This window comes from Dasypus novemcinctus, chromosome 3 (genome assembly GCF_030445035.2).
Source record: "Dasypus novemcinctus isolate mDasNov1 chromosome 3, mDasNov1.1.hap2, whole genome shotgun sequence".
Classification (NCBI taxonomy): Eukaryota; Metazoa; Chordata; class Mammalia; order Cingulata; family Dasypodidae; genus Dasypus; species Dasypus novemcinctus.
Window position 1 is genome coordinate 129,453,977 of NC_080675.1, and position 20,413 is coordinate 129,474,389.

The 20,413-nt window shown below is 35.2% G+C and overlaps 1 protein-coding gene across 2 annotated transcripts in view; it reads right to left on the minus strand.

The window, feature by feature from the left end:
• Positions 1–20,413, minus strand: part of RFX7 (regulatory factor X7) — a 143,925-nt gene that overhangs the window by 55,527 nt on the left and 67,985 nt on the right. For both annotated transcript variants that reach the window (XM_071214209.1, XM_071214208.1), the window contains one exon: positions 10,554–10,587. In XM_071214209.1, the coding sequence (XP_071070310.1) occupies positions 10,554–10,587 (34 nt within the window). The remainder of the gene's footprint in view (positions 1–10,553; positions 10,588–20,413) is intronic.

Sequence of the window (20,413 nt, forward strand, 5' to 3'; positions counted from 1 at the left end):
TTCCCTACACCATCATTGTTTGCTATTGCTAGCTGATAGCTTTTGGAGGAAGTAGAGAAAGATGAGAAAAGCAAGAAAAGTAAGGCTTGGTTATAAAGGGTTGTCCTCTATGCCTTAAGATAATAGTATTTTATCCTGAGAGCAATAGAGTGTCACAAAAAGTTTTAAGCAAGGGTGTGAAATAAACAGATTAACATTTTATGAAGACAACTGCGTCTGTGGTATGGAGAATGGAATGGGAATGGAAAGACTAGGAACAGAAAAACAGCTGTGGTAAAGATGGACAAAATAAAGCAAGCAAGAATTCAAAGTACTTAAGTGGTAGACAAGATGTGAGGTAGGCTGAAGAAGACAATAAAGTAAAAAAATGACTTCCAGATTTTTAGGTTGGATGAATGGATACCATTCATTAAAACAGAGTGGTAGACAGAATATGCCATCTCCTATCCTTCAAGATGCCCATATTCTAACCAACTAATTCCTGGACCTTTGAAAATGTAACCTTACATGGCAAAAGGAACTTTAAATGTCATTAAGAATTTTGAGATGAAGAGATTACTCTGGGTCATCTGGGTAGGCCTAATATAATAAGTTTCCTTATTTTAAAAGGGAGGTTGAGGGAGATTTGATTACAAAAAGGAGGCGTGTCAGAGTGAGGCAGCATGAGACCTGACAAGCCATTACTAGTGTTGAAGAAAGAGAAAGATGCCATGAGCTAATGAGTACAGGTGGCCTCTAGAAACTAGAAAAGGGAAGGAAAATGAATGCCCTCTCCAGAAAGAACACAGCTCTCCCAAAGCCTTGACTTTATCCCAGTGAAACTGACTTCAAACTTCTGACCACCGAATCAATATGAGAATGAATTTCAGTTCTTTTAAGCCACTATGTTTGTACTAAGGTTGTGGTATTTTGTTACAGTAGCAATAGGAAACTAATACAGATATTAACATAGTTTAGGGTATGATACAATGAGTTTGATTCTGGAAAAGTTATGCTTGAACTGCCTATGGAACATCAATGCAAAAGTGATTAATTGATACATAGTTTGATATACAGGGGTCTGGAGCTTAGGTTGGAGACATTTAATTTGGAATCATCGATATATTGAGAATAACTGAAACCATCGGAGTAAATGAGATGATGGGCAAATAAAGGCAGAATGCAGAGGACTTAGGTAGAAGAAAAGTAGCCCTTCAAGGAAACTTAAGAACAGTCTAGGATATAAAGGAAAACTAGGAAGTGTGACGTCTATGAATTTTTAAAAAATTAGAATGTACCAAGTGAGGGAGAGGGAAGGGGATGCTCAATCGTGTCAACTAAAAAAGGGTTGTCAAGTTAGGGACTGAGATTGTCTATAATATTTAGCAATAAGAAATTATGGTTTCCTTGACATGTTTCAGTGTAATAGTACTGGAAGAAGACTTAAACTGGGAAGTGGATTTGGCTCAACTGATACAGCGTCCACCTACCACATGGGAGGTCCAGGGTTCAAACCCAGGGTCTTCTGACCCATGTGGTGAGCTGGCCCACACGCAGTGCTGATGTGCACAAGGAGTGCCGTGCCACGCAGGGGTGTCTCCCGTGTAGGGGAGCCCCATGCACAAGGAGTGCACCCCATAAGGAGAGCCACCCCATGTGAAAAAAATGTCAGCCTGCCCAGGAGTGGCATTGCAGACATGGAAAGCTGATGCAGCAAGATGACGCAGCAAAAAGAGACACAGATTCCCGGTGCCGCTGACAAGAATGCAAGCAGACACAGAAGGACATACAGTGAATGGACACAGAGAGCAGACAGTGGGGGGGGGGGGGCAAGAGAAAAAAAAAAGATGACTTATGTTAGTAGGAATGAAGAATAAATGGAGGTAAGAGGGGGCCTGAATTCAATCAAGGCTTTGAACATTGACTTTCTTCTCTCAAAAGGCAGAAGCAGGGAGGTAGCTAGAAAAGGTCATTTTTTTTTTTCAAGATGGGAAAAAGTAAGTATTTCACTATTAGTGAGAAAAGGAAGTAGAGAATAAGAGAATGAAGAAAAAGGAGAAAGAATAAATGATGAAGTGAATTCTAAGATAGGAAGAAATGGGATCTAGAACCTAGGAAGAGAAATCAGCCTTCAGATAGGCAGAAGGACATCTCTTCAGCTGAGAGAAAAGAGAAGAACAGGTATAAATGTGTGGAGATAAAAGGTGGTATTAATTTGGTAGAATGTCAACACTGTATTTCCTATTTTCTCAGAGAAGGAAGAGGTGAGATCATGTGCTGACAGTGAAGGAAGAAGTTATGTAGTTAAGAGATTGAGGAAAAGAAGTTCGAATTAACTTTGGTGGAGACTGGTGGAATATAACTCAGTAGAAAACAAAGATTATGAGTGGGTCTGTACATTTGATTGGATCCTTAAAAATAGGTGTTAAGGGACTACCATGTGTGACTACATTGGAGTATCTGGTCCTGGATCAGATGTTGCAGCTTAAACAACTAAAACCCTGAACAAAATATACAGAGCAACTGTTTGCAGAAATTGGATAACAAAGAGCACAGAAGGTTATACCTGAGAGAAGAGAAACAAATGAGATGATTCCTATGTTCAGCCTGGCTTTCAGCCTGGAAGCAACTTCTGGACTGTGGTGCACGAAAGGGAAACTCAAGCAGAGCATGGCCAGTATTGATGAACTAAAGAGACAGAGATCAGTGTTTCAGGGTGCAAAGTACAAAATGGAAGGAAAACAGACAAAGAAAGATCTTCAAAATCTACCCAAGCTGCTATTGCAGATTCTATATAGATTCTGAATCTATTGCAGAATACTAAGCTGTACATGTATAAAGTAAACTCCATGTGGCTGGGCAAAGAACTACCATGGAGCTGTAACTGGCTGAGACACTCTGGTTCTAACCAAAGTTGAAAGAACTTACTGAGAACCTGAGGAATGCAGTATAAATCCCAAAGAATAATATCTTAGTATTAAATCTAACTTGTTCTAGAGTAAATGCCATTCTAGACCTGGCCTTTAAGAAAGCTTTAAAAAAGCCCCCAAAATCTCAAACTAAGCCAAAAGTAATTTAGCTACCTGCCAAAACAAACTTTTTAAAGGAAGAGAGCAAAATCCAGACACTCAAAAACACATAAAAGCCCAATGTCCAGCACTAAATGAAAATGTAGTAGATATACAAAAAGGAAAAAATATGACTTACAACCACAACAAAAATCAGTAAATACATAGACCCAGAAATGACAGAGATAATGCAATAAGCAAACGAGGACTTTAAAACAAGTATTATAAATATGCCCAAGGATTTAAAGGGAACCATGAATATGAGGAAGAGAAATAAAGGCTATATATATAAAAAGAATCAAACGGAACTGAAAAATACAGTATCAAAAATGGAAAATTCACTTAATAGGACTTATAGAAAATTAAACATTTCAGAAGAATAGGGAACGTAACAATATTGAAATACAAACTCCAAAATGAAGCAAAAAGTGAAAAAGAGGGAAAAACACACACATAGCATCAGTGAACTATGGGAAAATAGTGAGTAGTGTGACACACGTATAATTTGAGTCCCAGGGTGGAAGTGGTAAAGAGATGTATTTGAAGAAACAATGACTGAGAATTTTCCAAATTTAATGAAAAAATATAAATCCACAGAATCAAAAACCTCAAAAAATCATAAGCAGGATTAAAAACAAACAAACAAAAGAAATGCTAAGACTCACAAATTGCTGAAAACTATTGATAAGGAAAAAATCTTAAAAGAATTCAGAGGAAAAGAAAGGGTGTAGTATATAAAGAGAAATAACATAAGAATTATCACAAAATTATCTCTACAGATGATGCAAATCAGAAGACAATGACTCACCATGACTAAAGTGCTAGAAGAAAACAAAACTGTCAGTCTAAAATTCTATAATGAATGAAAATACCCTTTGTAAATGAAGGGAAATTAAAGTCTTTATTCAGTTAAAATAAACCTGGGAGAATTAACCAATTGCAGCTCTACACTACAAGAATATAAATATAAAAACTGTATTGAAACACTTGGCCACACAGGTAATTATAAGACACTTATCGTCAGACTGGATATGTAAGACTATATGATGCCAACAAAAACACATTTCAATTGTAAAGCACAGAATGTGTAAAAGTAAAAGGATGGAAAAAGAAAAACAAACATTAATTATAAGAAAGCTGTAGGGGTTCCACCAATATCAAAGTAGACTTCAAACCGAAGAATATTACCAGAGATTAAAAAAAAAAAAGGAAATATCTTCATAATAAAAGAAACAACTTATCAAGAAGATATAATAATCTTATATATTTACACACCTAATAACAGAGCTTTAAAATACATGAAAAACAACTTGAGGAAATGAGAAATAGAGAAAAAATGAAAAAAAAAAAAAACCCAAAAACCTCAAAGGCACAACTGGGTAAGGGTTGACTTTTCAATAATTGTACTTGAACTAGATACTGCATGCTAAAAAATAAAGCTTCCAGGTGAGCGGATGTGGCCCAGGCACTTGAGTACCTGTTTCCCACATGGGAGGTCCCAGGTTCGGTTTCTGGTGCCTCCTAAAAATCAAGACAAACAAAAAGCAAACAAATGAAAAAACTAGCTCAGGGGAACCGATGTGGTTAAGAGGTTGAGCCCCAGCTTTCCACTTTCGAGGTCCCGAGGTCCTGAGGTCCTGGGATCAATCCAGTATTTGTAGGTAACAAACAAACAAAACACTGCAGCTCACCTTAAACCAAATACAAATTTAACTCAAAATGGTTCACAAAACTAAAAGAAGAACCTAAAACTATAAAACTTCTACAAGAAAACAGATGATAAAATATTTGTGGAAAGATTAAAACATCTGAAAAAAGTGGAGTGAGGAAGTTGTCAAATCCTCCTCCCTAAAGCAACTATAAAATGAGACAACACTGTTAAAAAGAATAGTTTTATGGCTCTGATGTAAGGTAAACAACATAATGAGAATTGTTTAGTTATTAAAAACTGTTAGGCGGCGGACTTAGCCCGGTGGTTAGGGGATCCGTCTACCACATGGGAGGTCCGCGGTTCAAACCCCAGGCCTCCTTGACCCGTGTGGAGCTGGCCCATGCACAGTGCTGATGTGTGCAAGGAGTGTCGTGCCATGCAGGGGTGTTCCCCGCGTAGGGGAGCCCCACGCGCAAGGAGTGCGCCCTGTAAGGAGAGCCGCCCAGCGCGAAAGAAAGTGCAGCCTGCCCAGGAATGGTGCTGCACACCCGGAGAGATGACACCAGATGACACAACTAAAAGAAACACAGATTGCCGTGCTGCTGACAACAACAGAAGCGGACAAAGACGACGCAGCAAATAGACACAGAGAACAGACAACTGGGGCGGGGGGAAGGGGAGAGAAATAAAATAAAATAAATCTTTAAAAAAAGACAAAAAAACAAAAAACTGTTAAACTTTAGTTAAGAACAGTGAGAGTCTGTGTCATTTCTGCCTATGGCTGCTCCCATGCTCTATCCTACATGGTTTCGACAATAGTGCTAACAGGGTGCTTGCTGTGTTTAACAATTAAAGGAAAACATGATGACAATTAGTCAAATGACAAGAAATCTAAATAAAGAAAGAGACCTTTAAATGGGAGGAGTTTAGAACATAGAGAAAAATAAACAGAAAAAAAATTCACAGAGCCTCAGAAACCTGGGGGATAGCATTAGTCATTCCAACACATGTGTAATGGAAGTTCCCCAGGAATGCAGGCTAGTATAGAGTCCAAAAATCAATTTGCATATTATACCATATTATTGGGACAAATGATAAAAGCCACATGATCAACTAAATAGACACAAAAAATTTTATCAAAATCCAACAACTATTGATGATTTTTTTAAAAAGAAGAATTTCTTCAATCCAATAAAAGTCATCTATGAACCACTTAGAGTAAACATCATACTTTATGAATGAATGCTTTCCTCATTGGATGGGGAAGAAGACAAAGATGGCTGCTCTTGTATTTCTATTTGATATTGTATGGGAGGTTCTAGGCAGTACAAAAGGTGAGGAAAAGAAATTAAATGCCTACATATTAGAAAAGAATTAGTAAAACTGTTTTTATTGAACACAGTCCTGTATGTAGAAAGCTCTATATACAACCTACAAATAACAAAAAAAACCTATTAGAATAAAGGAGTTTAGCAAAGTTGTAGGTGGCATAATCAATATACAGAGGTAGAATTAGCAAGACTTGAGAACTAACTGAAAGGGCTATGACAGAGTGGCAAAGGGGGAGGAAAATGTCAAAAATGTCTCCAAAGGTTTACGTTTGAGTAACAGCAGTGCCATTAACAGAAAGAAGGAATGCTAAAGGAGGAGAAAGTTTTAAAAGGAAGGAGTTTAGTTTTGAAATACTGTAGTTTAAAAGAACTCTGCATATAAATTCCAAAGTCTTTGGTTCAGGTCAAACTCGATTACTCAGAGGTTTCTCTGAGTCTGAACTAGATTTATATCTAAAATTTTACAAATATCTTATGAATGCCCTTTTACTTTTTCTGTCGTGGGTAAGTTTCTATTCACCAAGAATCATTTCTTCTATTGAACTTCCCCTGATTCTCACAGGCATTTCACTGTCATTGTCTGTACTCACAAGCTTAAACTACAGCTATCACATGTTAACAAATAGTGTATTTGATTTCACTATCAGATTTGTCAGAGCAATTATAATTATTACCTTGGATAACATGACCACTGCATTCCCTTTAGTATAGTACGATCATTTGTCTTATAGCTTTTGTTTACATGTCTTCTCTCTTCTATTAACCAATGAGTTCCTTTGAGGGTGGATTTAGTCTAATTAGAGTAGCGCCACCAGTACTAGAGCCATGAGTAAGCAGAGGCCTTCTAATAAGTTTGAAAAATTCTAAAAATATCAAAACTGTGATGTGAGAAGGCTTGCCAATCCACACTATTAACTTTAATTAGTTATCATAGGGAACATTTGTACCAATAGTTTTTTCTATTCTTTATTTCATTTATTTTTGCCTATTCTTTTTTATTTCTTCCCTTCTGCTTGCTTTGAGTTTAGTATGCTCTTCTTTTTCTAGTTTCTTAAAAATCAAAATTTTAGGTTAGTGGCTTGAGAAATTTTTTAACAGAGGCTTTCATGTATGTTTAAAAAAATATATTAAAATTTAATAATTTATTTAAAATGATTTATTTTAAATTATAAAGTATATTTTTAATATAATTTACTTAAAATATATTTTAAGTTTATATTAAATTATAAGATAAAAGCATATCATTTTATAATATAGGCTATAACTAGAAATTCCCCTCTGAACACTGCTTTAGCAGTGTCTCATAATTGCTGGCATGTTGTGCTTCCATTTTAATTCATCTCAAAATATTTTCATTGTGATTTTCTCTTTGACCCTTTGGTTATTTAAGGAGTATGTTATTTAATTTCACATGTCTGTGGATTTTCCAGATTTCTTTTGATAATGATTTCTAATTTAATTCCTGTACAGTCAGAAAACATACTTTATATGACTGCAACCCTTTTAAATCTACTCAGGCTTGTTTTATGACATGGGGTCTATTCTAGAGAATCCTGCATGTGCAATGGAGAAGTATATTCTGCTGTGGTGGATGGCACATTCTATAAGTCTGTTCTATGAATTTATTAATAGCAAAAAACTTTATATAAGATATAAACATAAAATATTTAGCTAATTAGGACTTTTTTTAAAAATGAAAATAACATGTGAAGACATGCCTGATGCCAGCAACATAATTGAAAGTGTGTTCTTAAATATTAAGGATCTATGTGAGTGTGTGTATGGGGGGAGAGAAACTTTTAAAAATATATATTCATTTTAGACTCTTTCCCTGGTGATTTCAACCAGACACATGGTTTTTAATACTCTATGCTATAATAATGGCTCACAAATTTACATATCTGGCACTGACCCTTCCACTAAACTTCAAATTCCGATCTTTAACCGCCTATTTGACATTTCACTTGATATCTAAAGGCAAAAGAAACTTAACATTAAAAACCTTTGATTTTCTCCTCAAAGCGGTTTCTTCCCCAATTTTCCATATTTCAGTTAATGATTTTCCAACTAGACAACTACTCAAGCCCAAACCTAGGAGTTATCCTTTATTCCTCTTTGTTTTTTTCCTCCCGCATTCAGTCCATCAGCAAGGTCTCCCGGCTTTATTTAGAATATACTTGGAATCCTTCTACTTTTTTTCATCGTCTACTGCTACCATCTAGTAAGAGCTTTGAATTCTTATTTGAACTACTGCAATAGTCTAATTGGTTTTCCTTCCTCTACTTCTGCCCTCCTATAATCTGTTCTACAGTAATAGCCAGAGGATTTTTTTTTTAATTAGATGATACCACTCTCCTGCTTAAAATGCTCTCTAACTGGTTTTCTGTGCACTTAGAATGAAATCCATATTACTTATCAATGCTAAATACACCCAACATAAACTGTTCCCTATCTGAAATTTTCTCCTATCATTCTCTCCTTCCCTAAGTCCCAGCACCCTGGCTCCTTGTATTCTTCAAATATCCTCAATCCATTCCTGTTTCAAAACTTTTTTACTTACTGTTCTCTCTGCCTAGTATATGTCACCAGCAGATCATCACACGGCTGGCTTCTTCTTATTCAGGTCTCTACTCACCTGTTATCTCCTCAAGAGAGGCTTTTCCTGGCCACCCAATCTAAGGTTATCCCTTACACACCATCATCTGTCTCCTTTTGTCTTTATTTTTAATCGCATTTATCATTATCTGACATAATGCTTATTTACTCAATATTCTCTATCTCATCGAATAAAATGTAAGATTCATGAGAAGAAAGAACTTATTTTATTCATCACTGTATTTCCAGGGCCTAAAACAGTGGTCAGTAGCAGGTGCTTAAACAAGTTTATTGTCTCTCTATATAAATAATTTAAACCTTGTCCTAAAATATGATGTCTTAAAGACCTGAAAGACTAAAAAATGAAAAAAGGAAATGAAACTTGTTCTTATTTAGTATTTTATAAATACCATACTTTTAAGTTTATAGCAGGTTTCTACCTCTGTTTTTTCAATAAAAAGAAAAAGTGAGAAATTGTTCAAAGTTATCTCAGGTCTGAAAAAAAAATCAGGTGGTCTTAGATTGGAACAATGTCTGTCTTGTTTACCACTGACAGGGTCTAGCACATAGTAATTATGTAGTAATTACTGAGTGACAGATAAAGAATGAGATTCTTGAGAGTTGAGAGAGAGAGGAAATTCTCTGGAAGTTGGGAGAGGTGGAACAGAAGGACAATGTCACTTCCTCCAATATCAAGCACTGCCTTCCTAGGTCCTCAAAAGACTATGGAATATATCTCAACAGACTGAATTATTTGAGGGCAGGGAATATATTTTTTAATTTGTATCCCTTTTGTCTAAAAACTGGTATACAAAAGGTGTTCAATTTTTTTTTTTTTTTGGATGAAATGCAAGATTCTCAGTTTCTTCATTTGTAAAAAGGAGGTAACAAGATGACCTATTTCACCGTGTTATTGGAAGGCGGAGGAAAAGAAGGAAAAAGAAAGAAAAGAGTAAGTTAAAGAAAAAAGAAGCAAAACCACAAAAAGTCCTCCTTTTCAGCTATTGGTTTAGAAAGTATAAGATCAAATTTGCAATCATCTCTTTTCCTATGAACCAGTCCTGTTTATTTACCTACCAAGAAGCTAATAAAATATCACATTATATTTTAGCACCAGACAATATACATATTAGCCAGCCATATGATTTATTAACAGGCAGACCCAAACCTGAGTAAGAGAAGTACTGATGCCACAAGTTGGAAAAGAGGACTAACTATACTAACACTTCTGCAGAGCCCCTCTGAATATTCTAGAGCTTAAAGAGTATCATGCCAGCAGAGATTTCATGAAAGTCATTACTTTTCTAGGAATTCCATCATCTGCATGCTTTCCCCCTCACATTTTTAAGACAAGCCTGAGAAACTGTAAATGCAACTTAAATTTAACTATTACTGTAGCTTCAATTCCTAAAGCCTAGCAACCCAAACATGAAAAATACGTTATATCAACAAAGACTAACCTATCAAATATCTTAAAGAGTTTCTGGAAACAACTCTTACAAGTTCTATAATCTAAATTTAAACTATTAGTGTGGCTTTAACTCCTAAAGGCTAGCAACACAAATATGAATAGCGTACTTTCCAAATATGGAAAGTATGAAACATCTTAAAACCTTATCTTTGAACAAATTCTTATAGAAGTGATTTTTTTCAGTAAAGACCAGTAAGTTTCAAAAATAGGCAATTATCTCAGATTGTGATTTAATCATAAGCCCTATTAGATATTTCACTATAACTCATCAGTATGTAGGAAAGTATCTAGATAGGACTTATAACCAATTCACTCCTGGAGTTGTATTTAAATGTCAAATTTTATTCATTAAGATTTGGTTATATTTAAAATGAACATTTATTTAAGAGTAATATAGTTTATATAGTGTAAAAGCCTTATTACAAAATAACTTTAAAATCAGGTTTTTTTTTACTTACCAAAATGCAGTCCACTTTAGATTGTACAGTTTTGCTAAAAGAAAAAAAAAAACTAGGTTAATAAGAATGGTAAATTTATTAAATATTTGAAATATTCTCAAACAGATGGTAGTCCTCCCTTCTTCCATACTACGAAAAAGTAAATAAAACTTCTTATTAAGATTAGACATTATACCCTACAATTGCATCTTTCACAAAGGAAAACAAAATATATATTACCCATTTACTGTATTTAAGTCAATACTAAAGCATGTCTGAAATATTTTCTGAATTCACTGTTACAGTCTACTGTTGTTACATTAAATCAATATATTGAATGCTTATAATAAGCAATTATGTTTTTAATGATATATAAGAACTGATGAATTACTATATTTAAAAATAGGACAGTTTACAATGAATTATGATATTTACTTTATTGCCATTCTGGATGACAATTTGCTTAGCATTCAAAAGCCATAATGATGTAATATAATCTGTAGATCTAAGGACTTGACATTAAGTAGATTCTTCACCTCTCTCTCATACACACACACTCCACATCTCAATAACAAAAATCCCTAGACTTTTATAAAAAGTAATAATAACGATGAACTAATATGAAGATAATTGGTAATAAATTGGAAGGGCAATCTATTTAGAAATAAACAATACAAATAATGTTACTGTGCATCAATTTAATGAACTATCAAATTATAAGTGGATTGTGAATATATAACAAAATGAAACCAGTATAAAATAATTTAACTGAACTGTTTTTTGCATTCTCTTATACCATACAAAAGGTTCACAGTTTACATACAATTTTAAAGGATGTTATAAAACTAAATTATCTTCTTGAAAGGGCTCTAGGGTCAAATAAATGTAAATGAAGGTGGTTATTTGTCTTTCTATGGCTATGAAACTAAGCTACAGGGACAGTAAAAATTGGTATTTAAAGCCTCATTTCAGTTAATACAGTTAATCACTAATCTCAAAATTTTATACCTGTTGTAAAAAAAATTCATTTTTTAAACAACAAAGTATGACTGGAGTAAAGTTCAACAGCAAAGTTCAGGAGGTCTAAAAGGAACAAGAAAAGTAAATGACAACTCTAGGTAAGAGGGACTGAAACTTCCTTCCACAACCGCAGAGATTTTCAGAGGTTTTAAAAGATCCTTTTGGGATCCACTGGCAGCCAGTGGCTTCTGTTTTTCATTTTTCTCAATAACTTCCACAGTTTTCCTGAGATCAGAGAATATTCAATAGTTTAAGAATTCCTACTAAGGAGTAATATATCCAGAATACAACCACTTCTCACTACCTGGGTCTAAACCACAATCATTTCTTAAGTGTTAACAGTAACCCTCTAACTGGTCTCCCTGCTTCTATCTTTTTCCATCACTACTCCAATTCCCCGAACTGTCCTGTGGGCTATCTCAACAAAGTAGTCTGAGTAAAAAATTTTAAAGGTAGGTTCAAAGGATGTAAGTCCTTTGCTTCAACAAAGCTCCATCTTTCTGATCTCATTTCCTATTAATCTATTCCTCATTCATTTGGGTCCAGTTATATGGGCTGTGATGCTATTTTTCAAGGCAGGAGCATTGGCTTTTCTGTCAGCCTCTAGGACTCTTCTCCCCTATAACTTCTTCTAGCATTTCCCTCATGACTCTACTCACATATTACCTTTACAGACAAGAAAGTTCTTCCCTGACTTCTCATATAAAATCCCCCAATTACTCTCTATTACGCTTACTCTGCTTTTTGTCTTGCACTTACCACCAGCCATATTATATTACGTATTATATTAATTTTATTTGTTTACTGCTATCTTCCTCAACTAGAATTTAAACTCCATGAGAGCAGCTTTGTCTCTTTTGTCCACTGCTGTATTATCATCTGGCACATATTAGATATTCAATAAAATCTGCTGAATGAATAAATGACAAAAGATACATTTAGACACTCCACATATGAAGAAACCTCTTTGGAAAGTTTGGGACAACTTAAGAAAGGTTTTCCAGAGAAATTAATACGCAAGTGGAACATGGGTTATTTTATGAACTATACATCTCAATATATTCCCCCTCTACTAGCAATTTACTACTCTGTAAGATATCTAAAGAGGATATTTGTTATCTCCCAAAACACACAAGTTGGTAAATCTCTAAAAATGTTAAGTAAAACATACACTTTTAAATACAGTAATTATAAATTAAAAATCACAGAACTTCTGAGCTAGGAGAAAATATTGCCAATCACTTAATCCAATTCACTTGATTATTTTTACTTCATACTTAACACAAAGAAACTAGAATGATGTAAGCTTTAAGCCTTCTTTGCTCTATCTAGTCTCATTCCCCTCCCTACCTTCCCAAAGACAACCACCATTATTAATGTGTAATTTCCCAACTGATATATTTTTTTGTACTATTAACTGAAACCCATAATTTACAATAGGGTTCACTGTTCATATAGTACAGTCTATGCTTTTAAAAAAATTTTTATTCTAGTAACATATATACAACCTAAAGGGCCCTCCTTTAACAACATTCACATAAATAATTCAGTCATAGTAATTAATTTCACAATGTTGAACTTAACATCTCCATCATCTATTACAAAAACTTTACAATCAATCCAAATGTACAATGTAAGTTGTACTCAATTGCTGGGTCAAATGGAAGCTCTAAATTTTCTGAGGAACTGTCAAACTGTCTTCCACAGTGGCTGTACCATTTTATACTCTGATTTCTCCACATGCTTTGTTCTTTAACATTATAAAATCTGTAATCTTCTGCTTTTTAAACAGTAGGCATTCTAGTAGGTGTGAAATTTTATCTCACCATGTTTTTGATTTGCATTTCTCTAATATCTAATAATGTCGACTATCTTTTCATGTACATTTTGGCCATTTGTATATTTTCTTTGGAGAGATGTCTGTTCAACTCTTTTACCCATTTTAAAAATCAGTACTGTTTGTATACACTAGTAATGAGCAATCTGCAGAGGAAATCAAAAAAATTTACAATAGCAACTAAAGAAATCAAATATCTAGGAATAAATTTAACCAAAGATGTAAATGACTTATGCATGGAAAACTATAAAACACTGCTAAAAGAAATATACAAATAAAGACTAAATGAATTATGATGACAGTTCTACCCCAAGCCATGTACAGAATCAATGCAATTCCAATTAAAATTCCAATAATCTATTTTGCAGAAATGTAAAAGGGAATTTTCAAATTTATTTGGAAGGTAAGGGAATCCAAGTGGTTACAAACATCTTGAAAAAGAGAAGTTGGAAGACTCAACACTTCCTGACTTTCAAACTTATAACAAAGCTACATGGTCAAAACATCATGGTACTGGCACAAAAGATAGATACACAGGCCAATGGAATTGATTTGAAAGTTGGAAACAGACCCTCACATCTATGGCCCATTCATTTTTGACAAGGCTGCCAAGTCCATTCAATTGGAAATGAATAGTCTCTTCAATAAATGGTGCTTGGAGAACTGGATATCTGTATGCTAAAGAATGAAAGAGGAGCCCTATCTCCCACTATAAACAAAAATAAGATAAATTTAAAATATACTTTTGTATATATAAAATATATAACATTTTAAAAATCTTTTATTTTTAAAAAAAAGGATATTTCGATTACATAAATGTTACATAAAAAACATAAGGGATTCCCAAATGCCCCGCTCTCCACATCACTCACATTAACAACATCCTTCATTAGTATGGTACATTTATTGTAATTGATGAACACACTTTGGAGCATTCCCACACAGCATGGGTTCTAGTTTACACTGTAGTCTACACTCTCTCCCATACAATTCTGTATGTTATGGCAAGATATATAATGGCCTATAACTGTCATAATGTCATTCAGGACAATTCCCAAGTCCTGAAAGTGCCCCCGTATTACACCTGTTTTCCCTCTCTCTGACCTCAGAACCTCCAGTGGCCACTGCCTCCAAATCAATGATGTAAGTTCTTCCATTGCTAGAATTACAATAAGTCTATGGTATGAAACCAGTAAGTCCACTCCAGTCCATAGTTCATTCCCCAATCCTGAGGATTCTAGGAAGGTGATGTCCACTCTACCTTGAATTGAGAGGGGATTTCAGTTCCACACAGCCAATGGATAGAACTATCTTGCTTGCAGTTGTAGACCCTCTAGGTTCCTTGGTATGGTGGTTGTCCATCACCACCTCATTGTTAGTTATCCTGTGTGAGTCCAATGAACTGGAGAGTAGGTGTTGCAACTCTGTTGAGGCTCAGGGCTGAGCTGGCACATGCATAGCCCAAAAATTCAAGTCTCTTGGATGTACACCTACAAATTCCAGCACCAACTATAGGTTCAAATAAAAGGGAAGGAAGAGCCATGTGTAGGGAAACCACAACTGAGTCCAATTCTGTCACACTGGGGAGCACAAACCTCAAAGTAGGGCCCACTGGCAAGGCACCAAACTCATGAACTATCGGCCCTGACCATAGTGCCTGGGTATCTCCAGAGACCTCAGGAACCACCCCCCCCCGCACTATTTGGGGAGTGTCTAATTTGGCAGTCAATGAGATCCTGTGGAGACTTGCATTAAGTATAACCTCTGGGATGACCTCCCGACTCAGTTTGAAGTCTCTTAGCCATATAACCTATTTGTGTCTTTAGGTCCAAGTTGAGTCTCTTAAACCACATAATTGGATCACGCCTTTTTTTAAAAATCCATTTTGCCAATCTATGTCTTCTGATTGGGGAATGTGGCAGTTTGATATTATTTATGAATTCCCAAAAGAGATATTATGTTTGTAAACTCGTCTGTTACTTTGACTGTATTAAATTCAAACTTGACTATGCTAAGATTAGGACTTTGATTTAACCACATTATTATGGCATGGAGGGTTGAGTCTCCACTTCCTTTGTGGGCTACATAAACAGACAATCAAGGAGGCAGAAACAGATAATGCAAGAAAAGGAATGGAGAGTCATAGTCATGGAAGAGGATCTTGTGGCCACTGGAAGTGAGATGAGCCATCAGCAGATAGTTTACAGTTGACCTTGTGAAGAGAATAGAGCAACTGAGCCCAGAAAGAAACAACCCCTCTAGCCTACAGTTGAGATTGGAAGAAGCTAGACCCATGGAGCTGTAAGAGGAAGAGGAAGGCTGAACCCTCGCAGATATCGCCCGCCATCTTTTTCAACATGTGGTAACTCACTTTGGGTGAGAAATCAACCTTGAGTTGGACTCTTTAGGGCCTTGTAACTGTAAGCATTTACCCAAAATAAAAACCCTTTATAAAAACGAACAGATTTCTGGTACTTTACTTCAGCACCTCATTGGCTGACTAATACAGGGAGGTTAATCTATTAACATTCAATATTATTATTTAAAGGCAGTACTTATTTCAGCCATTTTGTCCTTTGCTTTTTATATGTCAAATATTTTTTATCTTTCTTTTCCTTTACTGCAGCCTCCTTTCCAGTATAGTTGATCTTTTGTGATGTATCTGACTGATCCCCTTTCTCATTTCTGTTTCTGTATATTTTTTCTCCCCCCTTCTCCCCACCCTGCTGTTTTTGCTGTGTCCATTCGCTGTGTGATCTTCTGTATCTAGTTCTCTTTTTTGTCTTCTCTTCTCATTTTCTCCTCTAGGATTCACTGGGATTTGATCCTGGGGACCTCTGATGTGGAGAGAGGTTCCCTGTCACTTGTGCCACCTCCGTTCCTGGTTTCTGCTGCATCTTGCCTTGACTCTCCCCGTCGTCTCTCTTTTTCTCACATCATCATCTTGCGGTGTGGCTCTGTTTCTGTACATTTTTAAAAATACCCTTTTTGTGGTTACCCTGGGGTTTGTATTACACAGCTTACGTCTACAACCTACTAATTTGTAAAGATACTAACTTAATTTCAGTAACATACATGTTCCCGTCTCCCATATCTCTGTTTCCCTTCTTTATGTTGTTTTTGTCCCACGTTACTGCTTTATATTATGTGCATCCATTATCAGGAAACATGACTTTTTCTTATTCAATTGTATTCTGACATAATAGGAATTAAAAAAAGAGTTATATATTGAGGAAACAGCACTATTTGTTTTGCATTCACCTATTAAGTTAACGTTACTGAAGATGTTCACTCCTTTACACTGCTCAAGACACTACCTCCTGGTCTTTTCCTTTCAACCTGAAGAACTCTCTCCAGCAATTCTTGTAGGGCAGGTCTTTTGGTGATGAACTCTGTTTCTGCTTATCTATGAATGTTTTAAACTTTCATTCATTTTTTAAGGACAGTTTTGCCAGGTAAAGTATTTTTGGCTGGCACTTTCTTTTTCAATACCATAAATATATCCTACCTCTGCCTACTCATCTCCATGGTTTCTGGTGAGAAATTGGCACATAGTTTTATTTCAGTTCCCTTGTATAGAGTAGTTTCACTGGGGTTTATACTGTTTGGAATATGTTGCACTTTTTGGATATATCTATTTATGTCTTTCATAAGAGTTGGAATATTTTTGACCATTGTTTCTTCAAATATTCTTTCTGTCCCTTTTCCTCTCTCTTTTTCTGGGACTCCAATGATTCATGTGTTTGTACAAATGTTGTCACTCAAGTTCCTAAGATACTCTGAATTTTTCCTATTCTTTTCCTTATCTGTTCTTCAGACTCTATGATTTCAACTGTGCTGTCTTCTAGTTGGCTGCGTCTTTCTTCTGCCTGTCAAAGCTGCTGTTAAATGCTTCTAGTATATTTTTAACAATTATTGTAGCCCCCATAATTTATTTTTTAAAAATCTAGTTCTTCTTTTTGCTCACAAATTGTCTTAATACCCTTGACTCTATATTCACCATTAGTTTATTTCTAGCCATATTTTCCTTTATCTCCTTCATTTGATTTAGGGGATTTATCTGAATTTTTTTGATTAGTTGTTCCAAATTCTGTGTCTCCTCTTAAATTTTGTTTCCTTGACTGAGACAAATGTTCCTGTTTCTTAGTATGGATTGTAATTTTTTGCTTATGTCTGGGCATCTGACTTTTTTTTTCTTTTTAGGAAGTCTGGGAATTGAACCTAGGAATTTATATGTGGGAAGTAGGTACTCAACCACTGAGCTACACCCGCTCCCGTGAGTATCTGATTATTTTGATTTGCTAAGTTTGAAGGTTAGTTTCTTCCTTTTGACAGGATTTTATTATAATTTTTGTTATGTTTTCAGGTTCTTCTTTGATGCCTGGTCCAACTTTTACTTTTCCATTAGGGTATCCCACCCAGGGGATACAAGGGGTCAATCTAGACAGGACTGTTTTCATTTAGGTAATCCAGCAATCAGAGATAGAGTTAACTTTGTGCACCTCTTGCCAACAGTTCTGCCAAGGTATATATTTTCCTGGTGGTACTTTCGTATGCAGTACTCCTTAGCCACTCTGTGTTCTACTCTGGGTCTCTGTGGATTTGGCTTCCTGTACATGGACATGCATGGGGTTCTAACACACTGCTGTGAGTGGCTCTATGGTCTGCATCTGTGACAGGAGAGACTTGTGCCATGCTGTTTCTTGGTGACCCTTACGATGTGTGGGACTATGTGAAGAGGGGGTCTGGAATAGCAGGTCTAGGACATATATTTCCTACCTGTTTTTGAGGGTTTTTTTTTCCTTTCAAAAGAAAGATTCAGTATTGTGGAATTCTTCTCCGGTTTCTATCATCTTCCAGAATTTCAAGCAACTGGAATTTGTTCTTTTATTAACTGTTTCTGAGGGAAGACTTTTCCACAATAGGAAATCCATAATGACAAAAAGCAGAATAGTGGTTTCCAAGGGCTAGGGAGAGAAGAATAGGGAGGAGGGAGAAATGGGGAGTGACTGCTTATGGGTACAGTTTCCTTTTGAGATGATAAAAATGTTTTTGAACTAGACAGAGGTGATGGTTATACAACACTATGAATGTACTAAAAGCCAAAAAATTATGATATGTGAATTTTATTAAGTCATCGTTAACCAAAGTTTACACTAAGCAGCCAGTGAATGATACTGAAAGAGTATATTCATAGTACTCGAAAGTTTAGATGATAATGACCCATCTTCATTTTCTAATGAATTTCTGTTTTTGCCACCCATCCATATATCAGGCATTTTTCACTACATGATTAGTAGTGGCGACAAATACAGAATTTGACCATTATAATATTTACATAGCTACTTTGCTCTAAAAAGGGTAAAAATCTATATTTTAGAAAGGTGGTGTACTGAACAAAATTTTGCTACATTTTCTACTTTTTGGTGCCTTGCCCTTTTTCCCAATGCAAACTTTCAGGCTTAAAATGGAAGTTGAAAGAGTCTGGTTTCAAACCTGCAAATAATGGCAAAGTGTTTGCTGATAGAACAGATTTTTAAGTTAAAAAGAAACATTTAAATACATTCATCTAGCTAGAAACATCATAGTATAGCAGGGCAAAAACTGTTTTTGAAAGGAAGAATTCCAATTTTGCCATTATTATTTGCCCTTAGCTTACAGGAAACATTTCTTCTGAGTCATACTAACTGCTTCTGAAGTTTTTTGTGTGAAGATTAAAAATGGTGATTTATAGAAAAATATCACTTGTTCTGGAGATTAAAACTAGTATATTCTGGTGGTAGTGCTGTCAGTATTTAGAGGAAACAAGACAATGAATGGATTATCCATGGAAATATCAGATATTATACATAAAAGTCTTTGAGAAAAGGGTCTTTAAACACAAATGTGATTGCATTCCAGAGATCAACTAGTGTCTTCTTGCCAAAAAGTAAATGGTATCCCTACCAAAGGCAGGTAGTATCTGGCTCAGGATCTAGTGGGGAAAACTGTGAGAACTTAAGTAGAGATGCCCATGAGAAAGGTTCAGTGTGCTGAAGTTGCAGAAAGAATCTTTGATAGTGAGATGATGGAATAAATAAAGTTTTAGAATACTCCAAGGCACAATATAATTTGCAAAAGTATAAAGTTTTATTTTTGTAAAATATCATAGAATTAAAACTTGAAGGAGAAAGAAAATAAAAAACCCCAGTTAATATAAATTATTTATAGCATAGTATCTAGAAGACTATTGCAGAATCCCACACTAATACCATGATACTAAACACCATAATGATTCAATGGGTAATAAATTGTCTCTGCCTATACAAGATTAAGCTAGATACCTTCAGCAAACAACCAAACTGAGTGGAGTCAATGACTTATATATAAAGGGCAGATATATTTTCAGTTTTGAGAACTGACAATCAGTGCTTTTATATTTCTGAAATTCTGATAACTATGGATATATTTTGAAGGATTTAAGATTATACTTTGGATCCTAGAATTAAAAAAAAAAGAAAAGAGGAACATAGTTGGATTTTTTGTTTGTTTCTGTGGTTTCTGTTTAGGTTTGGATTTGTTTCATGCAATAAAATTAATTAAAACTATCTTTAAAAAAGTTTCACAGTAACAAACAAGTAATAGGTTCTTACATGTTAAGTAACACTGAATCTAGTTAAACTTAAAAAAATTTTACATTAAGGAAAGTGAGGATCAGAAAGATTAAATGACTGTTAGGTTACCCAGTGAATTTTATTTCGTCCCATTATCCAGTAAAACTGCTATTATACCTGATAATAGGATTTTATACCTGATAATGGGATTTTAATTAAGGAGAATCTTTTGTGTCCTTGAGTCAGCATTTTGGACCTTCCTTTCTCATGAAACATTAGGTATTGCCAGAAAGTAATGAGCTTCAATGCCCTCTAGTGCTGATCCTGGAGAAGGAGTCTCAGATTCCAAAAATGGGCAATTCTGCTGGCATCTAGAACAGGTCACAATTCTATCCAAATAACATAATGAAACAAGATGCAGGTGGCATATA